The sequence below is a fragment of the Leucoraja erinacea genome, chromosome 2 (assembly GCF_028641065.1).
Source record: "Leucoraja erinacea ecotype New England chromosome 2, Leri_hhj_1, whole genome shotgun sequence".
Lineage (NCBI taxonomy): Eukaryota > Metazoa > Chordata > Chondrichthyes > Rajiformes > Rajidae > Leucoraja > Leucoraja erinaceus.
In genome coordinates this window covers 56,820,028-56,834,910 of record NC_073378.1, presented here as the reverse complement: position 1 = coordinate 56,834,910, position 14,883 = coordinate 56,820,028, and the positions used below count along the sequence as shown (strand labels likewise).

The window sequence follows — 14,883 nt, the reverse complement described above, 5'->3', positions numbered from 1 at the left end:
ATGTGTGCTTCAGTCTTTCACATGGGATTTGATCCCATAATCTTTCGCCTCAACGTTAAGGGTGTTACCAATTGAACTATAGCAGTTCCTAAAATATTTTTGAGCTTTTCGCTTTTCAAAATATACACACAATTCGACTGTGTCGTTGCGTATATGACTATGTCATTCTAATTCTGAGGAGCTGGGCAAGGACGAGGCTAAATGTAACTGGCACCTTAACATCTTAAATTACTTGGAGGACAAATACACAAACAAAGCCACAACAATTCATTACATCTTCTTTCGTGTTCGTTTTCTAGGTCTGCACAAAACGAGAGTCTTTAGTTTACAACAGAAGTCTTTAATGTTTCACTCAATGCTGGCAGCAAGACTAGTCACAATGGCTGCCCCCATACTGTCTGCCGACAGGATAAACTATATACAAGACATCTCCCTTTGTCCTGTGCAGCGCCACCTGCTGGCTGCACAGGAGGAGCAACAGGTCCTCCCATCCCACACAGTTCACCAAACATCACACTCCCCCTTTCCAGTTTGAATGTCTTTCTTCCTAAATGAGTCGCCTTGGGGGAGTATCACGATTGCAACGTGTCGATCGACGAAGGACCACCGGCAGATTGGCAGGGAGTTCATCTGGCGGAACTTCATCAGGCCTGGGGAGGGGCAAGTCAGGCACTCCAGTATCCACACGATTCGGCACCAGGGGTGTCCGGCTGCTTGGTTTTGGTCATGTTCTGCGCAATCTTCACTGGAGGAACGCAGCTTCTTAATTGGTCATCATGCCGTTTGCATTGTCTGTCTTGTCCTTGGACGGTGTACATTTTGGTTCCAATGTGAGCCATGATCCTGGCAGCGCACCATTTGCTTTCCTTGGCCATAAAATTGCGGTAATATACGTAGTCACCGATGTCGAATTTGACTTGTTCGACTTTGTTGGCTGAGTGCGCGCCGTATAAGAGTTACGGGTCGGGTTCAAATCTGATAGGGGAGAGCGCACTTGACGTCCGAGCATCATCTCCGCTGGAGTTTGACCGGTAGTGCAGTTTGGAACGGTTCGATATTGCTGTAAGAAATCGCTCAATGCCAATCGTTTCAATTTATTTTTCATGGCCTGCTTGAAAACGCCGATGAGCTGCTCTGCCTCACCATTTGAGGGCAGATGAAAAGGTGCTGGTGTCAGATGCACGATTGAGTGTTGTTTGCTCTAGTCACCAAACATTTGATAGGCAAATTGGGGTCCATTGTCACTTACGATTGTTAAGGGCAATCCCCAAATGGCGAACAAATCATCGAGCGTAGAAGTGGGTGTTTCGGAGGTTGGATACTTATTCATTGGATAACATGTGGCCATTTCGAAAGGGTGTCCATGACGACCAGCCACATGTCCTCCAGGAATGGTCCAGCAAAATCTATGTGGATTCATTGCCATGGTTGGTCAGGGACGGGCCATGCGGAGGTCTCTTCTGGCGGATTCGGCGCTGTTTCGGCACATGGTGTGCAGTCCTTGCAGTGGTTGGCTATATCGGTCCGATATTCGGCCACCACACATGCATGCAGGCGAGCGCCTTCATTCACACAATTCCAATGTTTGTCTTATGCAACACTTTCAGAATTAGCAATCGTAGTTCCGTCGGAATGATCACTCGACCATCGTGGAGCAGAATTCCATCCTTTGAGGAGATTTCCGTTTGCGCATTATGGAATGAGCGGAATTCCTTGTCCAGCTTAGGACTGTTCGGCCACCCCTGAGTGACAAAATGTCGTACCATCGACAAAATGGGGTCTGTGCTCATATAGTTGGCGACCGTCCTTGCGGAGACGGGGAATCGGCGATGACCCGCATGTTTAACACGTTCACGTCCGTCTAAATTTCCATAATTTCTTCCTCTTTATCGAATGGCAGGTCGGTTTCAATCGGTAGATGAGACAGGGCATCGGCATCGGCATGTTTGGCAGGCTGTCGGTAAATGATGTGGTAATCATATCCCATCATGATCAGGGCCCAACGTTGTAGACGCTGCAACGTCATGACAGGCAAACTTTTCTCCGGACTGAATATAGTCAGCAACGGCTTGTGGTCGGTGATGAGCGGGAAATGTCGCCCACTCAAATATTGGTGGAACTTCCGGACACCAAACACGATCGCCAGTACTTCTTTCTCCACTTGGCTGTAGTTTTTCTCGGCGGTCGTCAGCATTTTGGATGCAAACGCGATTGGTTCTTCCTTGCTTTTTGGCCCGTTTGTGAGATTACAGCTCCAAGACCATAGGGTAATGCATCGGCAGCCAGCGAGATCGGCTTTCATGGGTCATAGTGGACCAAATGCATCTTCTGGGCGAGCATCTCCTTCAACCTGGTGAATGCATGGTCACACTCTTTGGACCAGTCGACGTCCTGATTTCGCAGGTTGTTCAATGGTGCGCACAAAGTCGAAAGTGCCGGTATGAACTTGCCATAGTAATTAACCTTGCCCATGAAGCTTTCAAGCTGCTTCACATTTTCGGGCGTCGGCAATTTGACAATGGCATCCACTCTTTCTTGCGATGGCTTCAGACTTGCTGAGATCACATGTCCGAGATATGTAACCTGTTGCCGGAAGAATGCGCACTTGTCCATGTGCAACTTCAAGCTGTAGTTGTTCAGTGACGTGACGGACCTGTTTTAGGTTCTGCAGGTGTTCTTCCTCTGACTGCCCGGTGACAATTATGTCATCCAGGTAGGCGGTTACATACTGAATCCCGGCAACCAGATTGTCGACCAGTTTCTGGAAAATGGCCGGCATGGGTGCCGGTCCAAATGACAATCGGTTGTATCTGAACAGTCCCTTGTGCGTGTTGATCACGAGCAGGTTTTTTGTCTCATCGTCCAGTACCACTTGGAGATAAGCGTCGGACGTGTCCAATTTCAAAAAGTGCTGTCCTCCTTGCAGCTTGACGTACAGCTCGTCAACTCTTGGTATAGTGTGTTGATCAATTTGCAATTGAGGAGTTTATAGTCTCTTTGTAGTCACCACAGTTGCAAACCTTGCCGCAAGGCTTCTGAACGACAACTATGGATGGGACCCAGTCTGAATGGTCCACATGGTTGATAATTCCCATTTCTTCAAGACGGCAGAGTTCCTTGTCGACGGCGTCCATCCGACTGAATGGAACTAGATTTGGTTTGAAGAACTTAGGAACGGCATTGTCTTTGAGTATGAGCCGTGCCTTCATCTTTGTGCAATGTCCGAGTCCAGGTGCGAAAATGGTCGGAAACTGGTCAAGAACCCACTGCAGGTTGTTCTCGCACTTGCTGACCATGTTGCAATTCGGGGTAGATGACAATGCCGTAGTTGACCCATCGTAGATCAAGGCGTTCATGTCAAGCTTGAAAGCATGGATCCAGTCGATGGCGCACACGGGTGTACCTTTTTTACCAACAACGATCAGCGGCAACATCTGTGTCATACCATTACAGGAAACGGCGACAGTGCATTTGTCTTTCATGGGGATGGGTAGTCGTCCGTATCCGAAAAGGTGGATGTTGGCCGGTTTCAGTTTCGGTGATCCGTTCCTCTCTCAGATGTCCTGACCCACTAGCGACACTGTAGCCGCACCAATGTCCACCTGGAACTGTAGATTGATGTTCGAGACCCGCAGCAAAATCCTCGGCTTGTCAGTGATCGTGAACACACCAAGCACTGCAATAGAAATGGTCTCCATGATTTGGTCAAATAGAGGGTTTTTTCCCGCTTTCTTGCCCTTTTGCAGCTTTCCTACTGATTGACACACTGCCTGGAGATGACCTTTTCGGTAACAGGTATAACAAGCGAACTTGATATACGGGCACTCACGGTGATGAATAGCAGATGAGCCGTACTGGTAGCAGGGTTTCGATCCTCCCCCCACAGGGGAACGGCTCTTCTGAAACTGTCCCACCTTCTCCGGATTTGCTCTGGATCGATCAAGCGGTTTCAGGCATTCAGGATGAGTCTGACGAACTGTATGCACCTTCTGAGGGAGCATTAATGCAGTTTCGCCGGCCATTTTGTGCAGTTCTTTACTCAGCAGCTCGGCCATCTTTGCACACTGCAGCACATTCTTCAATGATGTGTCTGATTCCTTGAGAATCGCCTGCTGGATGAATGCATGTCTGCAGCCCATGACCAGTCTATCCCGCAACGGACTGTGTGGGGTGGGAGGACCTGTTGCTCCTCCCGTGCAGCCAGCAGGTGGTGCTGCACAGGAGAATGGGAGATGTCTTGTATATAGTTTATCCTGTCGGCAGACAGTATGGGGGCAGCCATTGTAACTAGTCTTGCTGTCAGCGTTGAATGAAACATTAAAGACTTCTGGTGTAAACTAAAAACTCTTTTCTGCAGACCTAGAAAACAAACACAAAAGTGGTCAGAAGTGGGATTCTTCGGTTGTGTCCAAAGACCCAGATGTTCCTAATTTTTGTTTAAAAAAAAAAAGTTACTCAAACTAACTTGTCTCTGCAATTTGATCGTTTCGATCCCAAGCGAGAAAGGTCGTCGTCGTCTTTAATGCACGCTGAGTTTTATTTTGAAAGTATGGCAATTACAAACGACCAGAGGAAGAAGGCTCTTTTGTGTTCATCAATGTCTCCAGAAACTTTTGCACTGCTTTAAAATTTACTTGCAGAAGTAACTGAAGCCTCATATGCTGAAATCACAATGGCTTTGCAGCTGCATTTCGAAGAAAGTCCAAATTTCCTCGCAGCTCACCTTGATTTCTACCGGACGGTACAACAGGAAGGGCAATCGATAACTGAATTTCTTGCCGAACTTCGCACCAAGGCAAAGACATGTGATTTTTTCACTCAATGCTGGCAGCAAGACTAGTTACAATGGCTGCCCGCATAATGTGCTGACAGGATAAACTATATACAAGACATCTTCATTTGTCCTGTGCAGCGCCACCTGCTAGCTGCACGGGAGGAGCAACAGGTCCACCCACCCCACACAATCCACCAAACATCACATCTTCAGTCATGAACTTCCCTCAGCCCTACCCAAATTAACAACAGGATTTATGAAACTTTCATTGTTTAGTCTTTGAAAGTGACCCATTGAAATCCAATGAAAACTGGACAGTTGCCTACATGAAGAACAGGCGGTAGAAAATGTTTTACATGGTGTATTTTCATTAAAAACATTGCCCATTACGGTACAGTTTAGATTTTGCATATTAACCATTAATTTACACAAACTTTTAAATCCACTTATACCTATTTTTAATATGTATTTTGAAGTCAGATCAATGTCAGTTGAATTCTAAGTTATTGTCAACCATTGGGAATGTTTATTGAAAGGGCAGCACAGCAAATACACTGATATTTTCATTTTGCGAGACATTTATAACGTGCAATCTTCCAAACGTGAAGAAGTGCAATACATTAGGATCATCTCTTCATGACAAACCAATCCAGAGGAAAAGTAAACAAATGCCAAATAAGGAAAATGTTAGTAAAAGCACTTACCGTGGCCAGCTCGTCAAACTTGCCAAAGAGTTCATTTAAAAGCTTTACTAATTCTTGTGCGGTGCATTGCGATGCCAAACATGTGAAACCCACAATATCTGCAAACAGGATGCTGGGGACAGGAGACAAAACATTTTATCAATTAAACACAGATAATTTCTCAGCATAAAAAAGTGAAAGTGATAAGCAGTGTGCCGACTGCACCAATGGCTTGCTAAAACATAAATCCTTCACACCATGATGTCATGCCAGAGCCCCAAATATTATCCAAAAGAACAGGAGGGCAGCTGGAAAAACTCAGTGGGTCAGGCAGCATCTGTGTAGTGAAATGCACAGTCCAAATTTCAGATGGAGACCCTTCATCTAGACTGAAAGAGTAGAGGGGACATAGCCAGGAAAAAGAGATGAGAGGAGGAGTGGGACAAGAGCTAGCAAACTGATGAATCTGCAAATCTTCATCGCCAGTACTCGCCTATTATCTGCTGACTCTTGCTCCATCCTCCCGCCACCTTATACTGAGAAACAAGGAAATGCAGATGCTCATTTACAAAAATAGACACAAAGTGCTGGAACTCGGCAAGGCAGGCAGCATCTCTGGAGAACATGATCTCCATAGATGCTGCCAGACCCACTAAGTTACCGCAGCGCTGTGACTTTTTAAAATCTCTTTATACTGGCTACTTCCCCTCTACTCTTTCAATCCAGATGAAGGATGCCATCCAAAACATTGACTATCCATTTCCCTCCACACCTACTGATTGACTTGCTGACGTCCTGCAGCTGGTCTTTTTTTACTACAGATTCCAGCTTTTGCAGTTTCTAGTGCCACACTAAATATTGTTCTATTATTCTATGTACCAGAATGTTATAGCATTGAAAATAAAACTTGGTCACTGCAGTTATAAGTTGCTGAGCTGTAAGGGTGGTGGGTGAATGAGACTAATAAATGGCTCTGCTGGAAGCTGGCAACAATTTGAGGAACCAAATGTGCTCCCCCTGTGTCATATTAAATAAAGTGACAACTAAGTAAATGCTGAAACGCACATTAAGATGGTACTACATAGGAGCCCTTTCAATATGTCACAAGAAGGGCCATGATCTGAAACATTGCCTATCTATCCCTCCACAGATGCTGCCTGACTGCTGGGTTACTCCATTGCTGTGTTGCAGATTGCAACATTTACCGCCAACTCCATGCCGCCATGCAGCAAACTGTAAATACGCTACATTCTGCATAAATTAAATCCTTAACCACTGACGCCCTGATGACTCTCTGTCTTCCGTCCAAGGACACTTTTCTTCCAAGTTATTTTGATAATAAAATAAAAATAGAAAAAAATAGTGAAAATAAATAAAAAAATTTAAAAAATATTTGTAAAAAATGTAATAATTATGTTACTTAAAATATATACAAAAGAATCACTTATCTTCACTTTTCTCTTTAGATGAAATGCAGCAACCTCTATTGGAATGAATGAGGCCACTCTTAAAGTGCCACGTATGGGTGGCATAAGGTGAAAAAGGAAAGGTGTAAAACACATCTGAGACCTAGGCTCAGGTCAGAACAGCAAAGTTGCTAAGTTTAACAGTGAGACCAGGGAGAGAGCAGGTGGTTAGCCATTCAAATCTGGTCTCCCATGGGCTCTGCACTTCTGTACTGCAACATGTGGTCATAGAAATGAAAAATGCATATGCGTTTACACACCGGCTACAACCTACGAGAACCTACGAGAACCTTCAACCTCCTGGCAACCCACTAGGACCTCCTGGCGCCCCACCTATGGCACGAAAACTCTTGCTAGTCTTCAAGGCGGCTTCATTTTGGTCACCACTAATTTTTCACCATGTTAAAAAATGGGTGGCGACCATAATGAGGCCGAGACTCATTCCCAGAATGCGGTAACTCCTCACGACCATGAAGGCAACTCCCCAGCAACCACCTGCAAACATGTGGCGATCGCATAGTCACCGACAGTCGCCTGAAAAATCGCCTGTGGTAGAGGCCCATAAAGGGCATTACCAATTCTATTCAATATCAACCACCCATAAGAAAGGATAAGGGAGTCAATCTGGCAGAGATGCGTGAGATCCACAGCAGCCCCTATGGCTTTATATAGCTTAGCTCCAAACACCACAGGTAGTGCATTTCAGGAAAGTTCATCCTTCTTTTGTCAGTGGTCTGTTCAAACATCTGGATGAATATTGAAATGAGGCATGTGCCTATTACATAATGGCACATAATGTTTAGATTATTATTGTCACCTGTACCAAAGTACAGTGAAAAACTATTGTTTGCATGCTATCCAGTCAATGATAAAACTATACATGATTACAAACAAGCTGTCCACGGTGCACTGAAAGACACTTTGCATTGTCCAAATGTCAGGTGGAAAATTGAAAATAGAGCCCAATGTGTCCATTGACATTATTGACCCGACTAATACAATAAACGTCCAGTTTTGCATTGGAAATATTTTGCTGCTGAGATAAAACCAAATGCAACGACCCTATAACACAATGTGTATTTCCAAGATTTACTAATTACTTAATGTGTAATGTTACTAATTAAACTTTTAACTAATTAAAGTGTAATATTACTCTTCAAGACGCCACTGAACACAGGGCTGCATCAAACAGAACAAGATGAATCCGCTACAGATTAGAGATACAATGGATATGGTTTCTGTATTCAAGACCATAGATTGACCAACAATAGATGACAACATTTCGTTAATGCAATGAAATCTCCGTTGCTTCCGTTTGTTTAATTGGAATCAACTTCAAAAGCAAATTGACATAACAGCTAAATAACAAGGATATTAGCAGCAGGATATGCTGTATGACACTTCAAGGAGAGTTTTAATATTCCCTTGAACACATTCATGCTGTTTATACATCTGGATAAGTCTGTGCCTAGAACTGAGCTGTCTAGTCCTCCAGAAACATTCCTAGCTGATTTACTGCAACTTCACACTGTGACAAAAAATATTGAATATATAGTTGAGATGGTTAACATTTGAGATTAATTTAAATTTGTTTCATTTGAAGCTCAAAGAATTAATTGCTTCTTGCATGTAGATAATATATTCCAAATGTACAAATAAAAACATAACATGCAGGAATACTCCACGTGTCAAGCAGCATCTGTGGATAGATAAAAGAGATCTAACATTTCAAGACCTTTCATCAGAATTGGAAAAGAGATATTAGGTTTAAAATGTAGAGAAAGTGGGGGAAGAGTGGATAGGACAAAATAACACCTCTGAGAGGGTGGGATCATGGTTGCCATTGGGATAAACTGCTGATGAAGTTATCTGGTTGATTGGTTAATGAGGGTAGCTGGAGAGAAAGAAATCACAGACAATACAACATAAAAGCTGTGAAATCAAGAACAGGGAGAAGAAGAGAGTGGGGAAGAGGGAGAGTGAGGGAGAGTGGGAGGGAGAGGGAGAGAGTGTGACAACTGTAAAATGCAGAGCTGAGCACTTCAGGGAATGTCCAGGAGGTCAGGCAATGTTAGCAGAGAGAGAAAAACAGATTTAAATGGATTATCTACAGCAGGATTGACTAGGTCAGGTGCAAACAGAAAAAATGAGCTGCCTGAAATCACTAAATTCAATAACAAATCCAGAAGGCAGTACACACAGATATGAAGTGCTGATCCTCAAGGCAAATATTGGGTCTCATTGTAGTTTAGTTTTAGTTTGATTTATTGTCACGTGTACTGAGGTATAGTGAAAAGCTTTTGTTGCATGCTAACCAGTCAACAGAAAGACAATACATGATTACAAGCCATTTACAGTGTATAGATACATGATAAGGGAATAACGTTTAGTGCAAGGTGAAGCCAGCAAAGGCCGATCAAGGATAGCCCAAGGGTCACCAAGGAGCTAGGTACTAGTTCAGGACTGCTCTCTGGTTGTGGTAGGATGATTCGGTTGCCTGATAACAACTGGGAAGAAACTGTTCCTGAATCTGGTGGTGTGCGCTTTCTCACTTCAATACCTTTTGCCTAATGGGAGAGGGGGAAAGAGGGAGAGGCCAGGGTGTGACTGTCTTTGATTATGCTGCTGACCTTGCCGAAGCAGCATAAGGTATAAATGCAGTCAATAGAAGGGAGGTTAGTTTGTGCAACTGTTTGGGCTGTGTTTGCAATTCGCTGCAATTTCTTGCGGTCTTGGACAGAGCTGTTCCCAAACCAAGCTGTGATGCTTCCTGATAACATGCTTTCTATGGTGCATCTGTAGAAGTTGGTGAGATTTGCAGGGGACATGCCAAACTTCCTAAGCCTTCTAAGGAAGTCAACGTTGGTGTGCTTCCTTGGTCATAGCTTCAATATGGGTGGTCCAGGAGAACTTGTTGGTGATATTGACTCCAAGGAATTTGAAGTTTCAGGTTACGGTGGCGCTGTGAGGCGGCTGCCTCGCCTGCAGCGGGTTTGTTGCTTCGACTTTTTTGTTTTTATTAGTATGTCCAAAAGTATGTTTTAGTGTTTCTCTGTATGTCTTGTGTGGGGGGTGGTGGGGGGGAATAGGGGGAAACCGTTTTCAGGCACCTACCTCGATGGAGATGCAACTTTTTTCCTTGTCGCTTCTTCAACCCCCCTCCTCACGGCCTTACAGCTGGTTTTGTGTGGCCTTTCCCGGAGTTGGGCCCAGAGCTTTAGTGGTGGTGCAGCGGAGACTGTAACATCATGGACCCCCTTGCCGGGGGTCGCCGGAGAAGCGCCCCGACCGCCGGCCAGCCAGCGGCCTACAACATCTGGAAGCCGCGGTCTCCGGTAAGGAGGTGGCCAATTTGGGAGCTCTGGGCCTCGGGGTATGCTCGACCTGTCCTGACGTCGATGTTCTGACCATCCTGTTCAGAGGGCTTGAACATCGTGCCGTCCATAGCGGTGACTACGGAAGGTCAGGGCCCCGACCACGGGTGAACAAGGGAGGAGGAGGACTGTCTGAACTGTATTGCCTTGCACCACAGTGAAGAATGCTGTGGTGGATGTCAGTGTTGAATTATGTTGTGTATTGTGTCCTTTTTTAATTGTAATGCTGCATGAGAAATTACAAATAAATTTGAACTTGAACTTGAACTTAAACTCTACTTCGGCACCGTCAATGTAAACTAGGGTATGTGTATCGCTTTGCTTCCTGAAGCCGATAACTATCTTCTTTATCTTGCTGACATTGAGAGAAAAGTTTGTGTCTTGACACCAGGACATGAGGTTCTGAATCTTCTTCCTGTACTTCGTCTCAGCATTATTTGATATCCGGCCCACAATGGTGGCGGCCCACAATGGTGGTGGCCCACAATGGTGGCATCGTCTGCAAATTTGAAAATTGAATTAGATTTATACATGGTTGCACAGTCGTGGGTGTACAAGGACTAAAGAAGGGAGCTGAGAACACATCCTTGCGGAGCCCTCGTGTTTAGGATTATGTTAGAGGATGATGGTATTGGCATCATCTGTGGACTTACTGTAGCAGTAGGCAAACTGCAGTGGGTCAAGGCCCCTGCATTTAATGCGTTCCGTAACTAGCCTCTCAAAACATTTCATGATGGTGGATGTCAAGGACACTGGGTGGCAGTCGTTTAGGCATGAGGTCTTGTTTTTCGTCGGCACGGATGATGGTGATGTTCTTGAAGCAGGTGGGTACCTCGGAACAGACTAGGGAGAGATTAAAGATGTCTGCAAATACTCCCGCTAGCTGGGCCATGCAGCTACCAAGGACACAGCCAGGAACTCCATCTGGGCCAGCTGCTTTTCTTGGGTATAACCTCAGGAAGGCCGATCTAACCTCTGCTACAGTCTCCCTGGGGAGAGGCACACTGGAGTCTGAAGGGCCAGTTGGCACCTTGGTCTTATGTTTGAAGTGATCATTCAGTTCATCAGGTAGGGACGCGCTATCACCAATGTTACCTGACCTTGCTTTGAAACAGATCTTATTCAGATCTTGCCACATTCTCCGTGTGTCCGAGTGATTATACTGGGACTCGTTGGTCCTGGTATTGTCTCTTGGCATACTTAATGGCTTTGCAGGGATCATAGTGGGCCTTCTTCTAGCGCTCGGGGTCGTTTGACTTGTATGCAGGAGACTTGGCCTTAACCTGTGAATGTACCTCACGATTCATCCATGGTTTCCGGTTGGGGAAACTCAGATTGACTTCATCGGCACACAATCTTGCACGCACTTGCTGATGAAATCAGTCACGGCAGTGGTGTACTCATTCAGGTTAGCCGTGTAATCCTCGAATGTGCACCAGTCCACTGACTCGAATCAGTCGCGTAAGATGTCATCCGTGTCCGTTGATCAGCAATTCACAACTCTCTGTACCGGATCCTCTTCCTTAAATTTTTGTTTGTAGGCAGGGAGATGAAGCACAGCTAGGTGATCAGATTTCTCGAAATGTGGTCCAGCTACAGAGTTGTAGGCATTTTTTATTGCTGTGTAGCAGTGATCAAGGGTGTTATAACAGTACATGTGTAGAAAAGAACTGCCAATGCTGGTATAAACTGAAAATAGACACAAAAAGCTAGAGTAGCTCAGCGGGACAGACAGCATCTCTGAAGAGAAGGAATAGGTGACGTTTCGGGTCCCAACCCTTCTTCTGACTGATTCGTTTTCTCCAGAGATGCTGTCTGACCCATTGAGTTACTCCATCGTTTTGTGTCTATCTTATGCTTGGAATGTATTTCTTATTCTTGTTTTTTTGTGGATTTAAGTATGTTTTGTAGTATTTTGCAGTATTTTAGTTTTATTAGATATCTGGAAAATGAATTATGTGTTGTTCACCAAATGCAAGCAGTAGGATATTCCATAATTTAAACTGACTTTAAAATAATAGTTGGAGGCATTGCATTCAGAGCTATCTATTTGCTAGTGCCCTTCCACACAGAAGAGGCTGGTTAATTTTCAGAGTTTCCTAATGGGGCTACAAACTGTTGTAACAAAGTTAGCATTCTCTTGGACATGGACAAATATGCACTGATAAAAAGCAATGACACCTTGTGACAACTCTGCACGTGTGTTTAATTTGAATTTTTGTCTAATATGCAAATGATCAAGGACACTTTGAATGTTTCTCTCATTGTCAAAAACACATTTTATTTTGTATTGATGAAAAATAAACTGCTTAGTTTGAGTTTACAGAACACTTGACCAGCAGTTATCACACTCCCACTCCCCATTAAATGTTTGTAAACGTGCCATTAATTCCAGCCTGTGAAGTGCATGTATCAGTTAATCACTTCATAATAAGCCTAATTTATAATGGAAATGTTGTTGCCTCTATGCCAAGGCATTAACCATGGATGCTTCATGTTAAAGACATTTAAATAACAGAATTTCAAAATGACATTTCAAATGAGCAACAATATCTTGTGGTTAATTCTAACATAATATTTCTGGAAAAAAATCACAAAATTGTACAAATAGTTGGAATATATCCACCACCTTCTGTGAAAACATCTATTTAAATATTTCGCTTCTCACCTTAAGCCTATGTCCTCCCTTGTTAACTCCCCCACCCTGGAAAAAAAGGCTGTGACAATCCATCTTATCTACGTCCCTCATGATTTTACTAACCTCAGCCTAGTCAAGTTCTCACATTTCAATGTTGAATTCAGCTCTCAGCATCAGTTTACACATGTAGACTGGAAGATTCAACTCCACCTTTCTGCTACATATCTAAGCCCCTTCACTGTCTCTGAATTATCATGCCCAGTATTCAGTGTTAGATAAATCACAAAATAATTTAATTAAACACAGGCAGCATCTCTGGAGAGAAGGAATGGGTAATGTTTTGGGTTGAGACCCTTCTTCAGACTGACATCAGGGGGGAGGGATGTAGATAGATAAGGAAGTATGAAGGTGTGAAAACAGGGCAAAGGGAATAGAGTTCAAGGAAAAAGTAGAATGGATCATTGTTAATTGGGAGGAGGTAACAACAAAGCAAACAGAGATAAAATATAGTTGGGAACAGAAAGGCCGGTCGGAGAACTGGGATGGGGGAGGGATGGAGAGAGAGGAGAAAGCAAGAGTTATAGAGATTAGAGAAGTCAATGTTCATACTGTTGGGGTGTAAGCTGCCCAAGCGAAATTTGAGGTGCTGATTGTGCTCCAATTTGCACTGGGCCTCACTGTGACAATGGAGGAGGCCCAGGACAGAAAGGTCAGTGTGAGAATGGGAGGGTGAGATAGGTTCAGGCGCACTGAGCGTTGGTGTTCAGCGAAACGATTGCTGAGCCTGCACTTGGTCTCGCTGATATACAGCAGTCCACACCTGGAGTAGAAGATAGAGTACATAATGTTGGAGGAGGTGCAAGTGAACCTCTGCCTCACCTGAAAAGACTGTTGTGGTTCTTGGATGGAGTTGAGGGGGGGAGGTATAGGGACAGGTATTGATTCAACACCTTGTGAAACATCACTAGTCACAGACAACCAATCAGTAAATGAATAAATTAATGATACTTTACTACCCCTATATTCCCACCTCTTGTCTTTTGCCATTCAGCCAATCTTCTATCCATACTAGTATCTTCTTTCTAATATCAAAGGTTTCAAAGGTCTTTTATTGTCATGTACCATTTAAGCTAAGTGAAATGCGAATTACAGCCAAACAGAAAAAAAAGCAACAAGACATAGAAAACATAGTAAAATAGGTGGAGGACCCAGCACCGCCATTCAATATGATCATGGCTGATCATCTAAAATCAGTACCCCATTCCTGCTTTTTTCCCCATATCCCTTGATTCCTTTTGCCCTAAGAGCTAAATCTAATGCTTTTTCTTGAAAACTTGTTAATCCCCACTCATTGTTTTTTGTTTCTGACAAAACCAATTCACACCAATATACTAGCCCAGTTCTATGTACTGTAATCCAGTTGACCAACATTGTGTGTGGAACCTTGTCAAAGACTCCTGAAGATCTAGGTACACAGTATCTACACCATGTTATCCATTCTGCCAGTCCCATCTTCACAACATTCCAATACAGGAGATAGCAACTAACCATGTGTCAACAGACACTAATGGAATAGAAGTGGCCAATCACCCTCCTCACTATAAATGGTACAATCACTTTAAATGGTACAAGCTGTAAACCCCACATGGATTTTAACTCAGGGAGTGTGCTGAGCCCAACAGTGAGAGGATTAACAAGGAAACCAGTGATGGGATTAACATTTGCACATATAATAATGCTATGGCAATTAAATTGCTGGCAGTTAAAGAGAAGCCATCATAACTTCAACCCTTTTGCGCGCCAGTGTTATTTTTGTGTTGCTGAGAAACAATTGGCTTATTGCTCCACCTTCTACTTATGAACTGTGTTCGTTATTCTTTGAACAGGTCATTAACTTATTAACTAACATTTGGGCATGCTCCATTGATGTTGGGTGTGGTTACTGTGG

General features: G+C 43.9%; 1 protein-coding gene across 2 annotated transcripts in view; it reads right to left on the bottom strand.

Moving 5' to 3' along the window:
- LOC129710284 (adenylate cyclase type 1-like) overlaps positions 1-14,883 on the bottom strand; it is a 253,216-nt gene that overhangs the window by 218,630 nt on the left and 19,703 nt on the right. For both annotated transcript variants that reach the window (XM_055657175.1, XM_055657184.1), the window contains one exon: positions 5,479-5,590. In XM_055657175.1, the coding sequence (XP_055513150.1) occupies positions 5,479-5,590 (112 nt within the window). The remainder of the gene's footprint in view (positions 1-5,478; positions 5,591-14,883) is intronic.